This window comes from Etheostoma spectabile, chromosome 6 (genome assembly GCF_008692095.1).
Source record: "Etheostoma spectabile isolate EspeVRDwgs_2016 chromosome 6, UIUC_Espe_1.0, whole genome shotgun sequence".
NCBI classification, from domain to species: Eukaryota; Metazoa; Chordata; class Actinopteri; order Perciformes; family Percidae; genus Etheostoma; species Etheostoma spectabile.
The window spans coordinates 12,427,207-12,433,781 of NC_045738.1; the positions used below are offsets into that span (position 1 = coordinate 12,427,207).

The 6,575-nt window shown below is 40.5% G+C and overlaps 2 protein-coding genes across 3 annotated transcripts in view; both read left to right on the forward strand.

The window, feature by feature from the left end:
• trim35-28 (tripartite motif containing 35-28) overlaps nt 1–1,863 on the forward strand; it is a 7,580-nt gene extending 5,717 nt beyond the window's left edge. The window contains exon 6 of the mRNA XM_032518732.1: nt 291–1,863. Coding sequence (XP_032374623.1) covers nt 291–826 — 536 coding nt within the window. The 3' untranslated portion in view covers nt 827–1,863. The remainder of the gene's footprint in view (nt 1–290) is intronic.
• Nucleotides 1,864–3,159: 1,296 nt separating this feature from the next.
• megf8 (multiple EGF-like-domains 8) overlaps nt 3,160–6,575 on the forward strand; it is a 19,515-nt gene continuing 16,099 nt past the window's right edge. The window contains exons 1-8 of one of the 2 annotated variants that reach the window (XM_032518583.1): nt 3,160–3,183; nt 3,969–4,158; nt 4,278–4,441; nt 4,531–4,740; nt 4,876–5,056; nt 5,366–5,454; nt 5,974–6,187; nt 6,304–6,487. In XM_032518583.1, the coding sequence (XP_032374474.1) occupies nt 3,160–3,183; nt 3,969–4,158; nt 4,278–4,441; nt 4,531–4,740; nt 4,876–5,056; nt 5,366–5,454; nt 5,974–6,187; nt 6,304–6,487 (1,256 nt within the window). Of the gene's footprint in view, nt 3,184–3,834; nt 3,854–3,968; nt 4,159–4,277; nt 4,442–4,530; nt 4,741–4,875; nt 5,057–5,365; nt 5,455–5,973; nt 6,188–6,303; nt 6,488–6,575 lie in introns of those variants that run through there. The other variant, XM_032518585.1, reaches the window with a different exon arrangement.

The following is a 6,575-nucleotide window of genomic DNA, read 5'->3' on the forward strand; positions in this document are numbered from 1 at the left end:
GGGGTGTTCTGAAGACAGTCTGTTACCTGTGAAACAGGGGTTCTCAAAACACCCCCATTTGCCATTTATGCTTTCCACCTGATGAAATAAACACGGAAAGAAATCAATCTATCAGAATTTTGGTTGAGCCAGATTGTGTCAACCAATAAATTGACTGGGAGATTACAGCCCTACTAAAAATGTTTCTGAAGACCTAAATACCACCATTCTTTAGACCTTTAAAAATGATATGTGACTGAACAAATGTCACAGATATAACATAGTTGCGTCTTGTCTCTTCCTGTGTGCAGATCCAGTGGTGTTGAACCCAAACACAACCTCTCCATGGCTGTCTTTGAATGCTGACCTGTCCAATGTAAAGGAAAGCACAGAGCGGCTAACACTCCCAGACAACCCGGAGCGGTTTGATCCCTGTGTCTTTGTCCTGGGTGCAGAAGGTTACACATCTGGGAAACACAGGTGGGATGTCATTGTTGGTGACAACCCCAAGTGGATTGTGGGAGTGTGCAAATGGTCTGTGCCCCGTAAAAAGAAGTTCACAGTCTCTACAAACCGTGGTGTGTGGTCCATAGGGCTGAGCAAAGGAGTGTATACTGTCTCAACACCTGAGCGTACAGAGCTGCAGGTGCAGCAGCGTCCTGAAAGGATCCGCATTAAGCTGAATATAGATAAGGGAGAGGTGTCATTTTGGGATGGGGGAACAGCAAAGCACCTTGTCACTTTGACACACAAATTTGATGAAGCAATATATCCTATTTTTGGCCCTGGTCTCCACAGTACGCCAATGATTCTGGCTCCGGGAAAAATAGCTGTACACACCTCTTGATGGGCTAGTGTACTGTATACTGCCGAGGGATTCTTGTTGACCAAAAGCTGTCTTTTTCAAATAAAAAAGATAAATTTATCAACATGTAATTAGTCAAACAGGGAGGAATTACAAATCAGTTAAGCAAAACAAACATTTAAATTTGCCAATTGGAAGAGATAAGACGGAAGGAATATTACAGTTGGGGAAGACGATCAGATTATAGATTAATATGTTAAATGGGACGTGAAATATATAGACACAGTACATAAACTAAACTCGTGAAGTTTCAAGAAAAGATTGAAAGGATAAGGCTAATGTTAAGGTTTGGCATAAGGGACTTATGTCAGGAAAAATGTCATAACAGTTGGTCAGAAATGTAGTTCATTAAAAGCATTGCAGCTGCATGATGCATAAGTATAAGGGGAGATGAGAAATGTCTTTCTGAATTGTGAGGGTGAACAGGAAATTGCAGAAACTGAGATGTGAATGTGTGTAATGATGCCCAAATCATTAAGATGTGCCTTGGAGGAAACTGGATTGACTAGTCTTTTGTCATCCCTTTACAATGGAGTGACACCAAAATAACTGGCAGCATGGCTGATGCTGGTGGTTAATACAGATTTAAACAGTTTCTTTATGTATTTTTTTACTGGAGAAATCTGCAACATCCAGCACAATATATAATCAAAGAAAAAGGGGAATGTGAGTTTAATTTAAGTTACCTGCTTGGTTCACTAGCTTTTGTTGCTATTATGGCAGTAGTTATGTTATTATTCCATTTTTAAGTGTTTCAGTTCTATCAGGAATCAATTAAATGAACTTTACGCTTGGGGTATGCGCTTTAATTAATTGTTGTACTTTTATATAATTTGTTTGATTCTGCACTAATATTGTGATCTGTATGGATTTGTTGGCTTTAGAATAACTGTAGCCAATACTTTGAAGTAGGATATACTTCTACCACTACTACAGCTCTGAATCTATATGCAAGTTCCTGAATGTTCTATCTTCATATGAACACCTGTTATACAAATAAAATAAAAATCTAATACATTGTGTTTTGTTCACTTGATTAAAACTAAATAAACTGTCCTTAACCAATTACAACTAAAGTAAATGCTGCACTTGTGCACACCTTTGATTAAAGATTAGATGGGAATTATATTTACGTGTGTGATGATTAGATAATTGATGTAATAAACTTTGTAAAAGTATTTTGTGCCAATCCTTCAATGTGTAGGGCAACCATGTATTCAAATTGTAATTCTGAGCTTTTCTGCGTCTATAGTTATTGTTTATGGGGTTTGCAGTGGTGGAATGTAACTAAGAACATTTACTCAAGTACTGTACTTAAGTACAAATTTGAGGTACTTGTACTTTACTTGAGTCTGTTCTTTTCATGCCACTTTCTACTTCTACTTGACTACATTAGAGGATTTTTTTTTTTAATTTGACTGCTTTAGTTACTAGTTACTTTACATATTATGTTTTGCCCAAAAAACACATGTAGATTACACAATATTATGTTTTATTATATAAACTACCATACAATATACAGGCCTACAAGTCCAGCTAATCTAATTATCCTATTAAACACTTAGCTGGTTGTGCTGACAGAACTTTTGGATTGTTTCCAGTTTCTAAAATGTGAGAATTTTTCTGCATTGAGCAGGGCTACTTTTACTTTGAATATTTACATTTCCTGATGATACTTTTACTTAAGTAACATGTTCAATGCAGGACTTTTACTGTAACAAAGTATTAGTATTTTTACTTAAGTAAAGGATCTGAATAACTTCTTCTTCTACCATTGATGGTTTGTATCCAGATGTTTAAACGTTGTTTCTCCTCTCCGCTGGATGGCAGTGGTGGGACATGGCCCTAGCGGCGCTGTCTTTTGTGTTGGCAACCACCGGTTACTGCTAACAGCCATAAACACCAAAACAACGGGGGCATCTGTCCCTGTAGGAATCAGGTTGATGCCGTTAAAAGGTTTCGTTGTTAGCTGGCAGTATGTGATACTAGTGTAACGTCCGAGTTTCAGAAACATTATTTCGAAGTTACATCATGATGAATTACTCTCAAGTATGAATTTTCTTGGTAGATTTTGCAGCCACTGACGATTGCGCATCTGGATTTAGCCAAGCCGCTACCGCTAGCTAACGGACCAGCTGCAGACCTCTGTGCTGTACCCCCAGTCAGAGCTGCCCTGTGCCTTGATTCCGAGGCAGTAACGCTAGCTACTAGCAAGCTAATTCAGCTAGCTGTCAGTCTTGAGCACCACTAGCCATAGGTCAGCTCATGTAGCAGCTAACGTTTGCGTTAAAGGGTTACCGAAAATGTAAATTACCATGCGGCCAAAGAGACGGGAACTGGTGAGTGTAATCATTTATTTGTAAACTTCCAACTGGCCAGCTAACGGCCTCTGACTGTTAACGGTATCCAGCCAGCTATCTTAGCTTAGCAACGTTAGCTTTGTTGTGATAGCCTGCGGAGAGCCCCTTGTTGCTGATACTAGCTAGTTGTTTTATCATTAAGCTAGTTGGATGTAAGAAATAAATGAGAAATACAGTCAATACACGATGTGTTGGTAGCATTCTTTGTGTTTAACGTTAACGCCACATGTGTAAAGACCTTCGTGTAACATTACTGTTATGTTTGTTAGATTTGTGGACTGGTAACGTTAGTGAGCTAGCTAATGCTACTGTACATGGGGCTAAAAGATGTTAGCTCTATCAGAATAATTTCTTTCCCAGATGCTGCCTAATGCGCATAAAGCATTGCCATTTTGCACCTTCAGGTCTGTTCAATTTAGCAGTGTGAATGCCATTGCAGTTTACAGAAAGGTAATGTTAACTTTAACTGGAATTTACAGGAAAAATATAATTATGTTAACAGGCAGGGGGATACACGGGCCACAGAAAGTTTTTTTGAGGAACCACCAGGGTACATAACTCTTGGATTACCATAGAAACAATCCTCTCTATCTTGCTGTCATTGTTCCTTTGTCTTGTGTCGTAAATCAAGTGGTCTATCAACTGAAATGTAGGTGGTTGGTCCCCATTTGCTGCACCATGCTACTACATATTTTTGGTGATAATCTGTCTGTTAGGACCTTCACCAAATTATTCTCTTTCACCTTGTGCCTCCCATTATTCAGGCGGTGCCAGTGATGTCCTCCTCCTGCCCTGTCTCCTTCATCCTGGTGGCTCTTCTTTTAGCTAAGTTGCCCGTGTGCCAGGCAGGGGACTGCAAGGGCCACAGGCAGGTGTTGAGGGGCCCACCAGGGTACGTAACAGATGGACCAGGAAACTACTCTGTCAATGGGAACTGCGAGTGGCTTATCAAAGGTATAATGAACCAAGATATTGTCTTGTGCACAGGGAAAATTTGACCATTAAACAAATAAGTATCCATAGACTGTTATTTAATCTCTCTAATATATCTCCCAACTTGTAATATCTTCCAGCTCCTAGCAACAGTCACCGCATTGTCTTAAATTTCACCTTCATGGACACAGAGTGTACCTATGATTACCTGTTTGTGTATGATGGAGACTCCTACCAGAGTCCTCTCCTTGCCAGCCTGAGTGGCAACACTTTGCCTCAACCCATTGAAGCCAAGTCTGGCAAGGTAATTAAGACATGATGAAAGAAACTCTGAAGCATTCTAACAATGGCAAATATTAACTTTGTGACCGTAACTTAATGTCCTTTTTCCAGATGCTGCTTCATCTCTTCAGTGATGCTAATTACAACCTCCTTGGCTTCAATGCAACTTACACCTTCTCTGTGTGCCCTGGAGCCTGTGGTGGTCATGGCCGCTGTGATTCCTCTACATCAAAGTGCCACTGCCATCAAGGTTGGGGAGATGCAGCTTGTACAACCCCTCTTTGCTCCCAGACTTGTTCTGTGAATGGCCAGTGTGACCAGGTAAGAGAAGCGATGAGAATGTTTTACAAACACACAAAACAGTCTTTAACCAAAGAGTCACTCATCCTTCCCGGAATAAGCTTTATTTACATTTGACGTGTGCATTTTAATTTTATTTTTGATGTTTTGCCTCAGAAAGGAGAGCGCTGTCTGTGTAACCCAGGCTTCCTGGGTCACAGCTGCCAGCTTGGTTTCCATGATGATAGTGGGGCAGGGCAGTGGTGGCGTGTGAGCGAAGAAAACCCCTACACGCCTCCTAGGACGGGTTCTGCTGGCGTGTACCTGTCCTCCACTGGAGCCATGTACTTGTTTGGCGGTGAGAGCGGCATTTTCCTAATTTACACTGATGTTTTGATATTAATTGAACAAACCCACTTTTCATCTGCTTTTTTGACACTTGTTGTAAGTTAATAGTTCTTTATTCTTTGGCAGAGTAATTCAATTCTAACTTGTAACACTTTTTATCAATTCATAGAACTCCTATTAAGGGTTGGATTTTAACCAACTTTAATATTGCTGTATTTGATTTAGCTGCAGTCTCTTATTTTACTTTTACTCTTCTCTAGTATTCGATAGTGTTTTTGGATAATGACATCATGTTTGAATATTACTTATTTTCCTCCAGGGTTTGACCTGAACAGAGCTCTTGGTGATTTGATCAAATATAACTTCACATCCAACCAATGGGAAAGCAGGTCTTATGGTCACTCTCCTGTAAGTTGTTTGTTGATAAATGCATAATCACACACACTGAGTTTTTGCTTGCACCTCATTTACTGTGTTTTCATGCGCACAACTGACCTGATTACTATCAGCTTTTAACTCAAGCTGAAATGAAGTCCTGCAAAGTTGGTTTCCACAGCTGAACAGTATATCATTTGTATAGTTCAAATACAAATGCACAATGATTTCACTATTAAGCCTGTTGCCCTATCCTCTCATTATGTTTTCAGTTCAGATACCCTGACAAAAAAAACTGCCCCGCCCACAGCGTCATATGACAAATTGACTAAAAATGTGTGGTTAAAAAATACGGTTAGGCTGTCAAAGTGTGTAAATGAAGTACTTTTTGTAATCAGGTTTTTGCACTGCATGTAAATGCACTGTTCATGTCTACTCCTATTTCCTAGTGCCTGTTTTTTGTAAACATATTCAATGTGAATATAAGTGCTTCCATTTATTATTCTTTTTTATTCACTTCTTTCCTGCACTGTGATTTTCCTCTGTTGTCAGGTGGCTCGTCATTCCCACACAGCAGTAGAGTGGATGGGTAATATGGTTATCTTTGGAGGAGAGCTAGCCAACGGCTCCCTGGCCAGTGATGTCTGGATGTACCGGCCACTTCACGATGACTGGCAACAGCATGGCTTTTCAAATTCACGTGGGTCTCCTAAACTGGCCAATCACGCTGCAGCTGTAGTAGACAATTATCTCTATGTATTTGGAGGTGGGTTTTGTATTATATTGTCACGTTGCAGTTGATGTTTAGATTACATATATCCCTTAAAAAAATAAATCGTACTTAAGTGGCATCTTTCTTTTTTCTCTCTCCTTATGTCCCAGGTCGCACTGAGGAGGATATGTTTTCCTCTTCTCTGTATCGGTTTGGCCTGCATGGCTCTGGACTGTGGGAGACTGTTCAGCCCACTGGTGGGAAGCCCCCGGCCACTGCCGGCCATTCCATGGTGTTCCACAGCCCATCCAGGACACTGCTGGTCTACGGAGGCCACAGGCCTACTACTGCCAGGTACATACTCTCTTGTGCTTTAGCATACGGCATACAGTGAGACACACACACACACACACACACACACACACACACACACACACACACA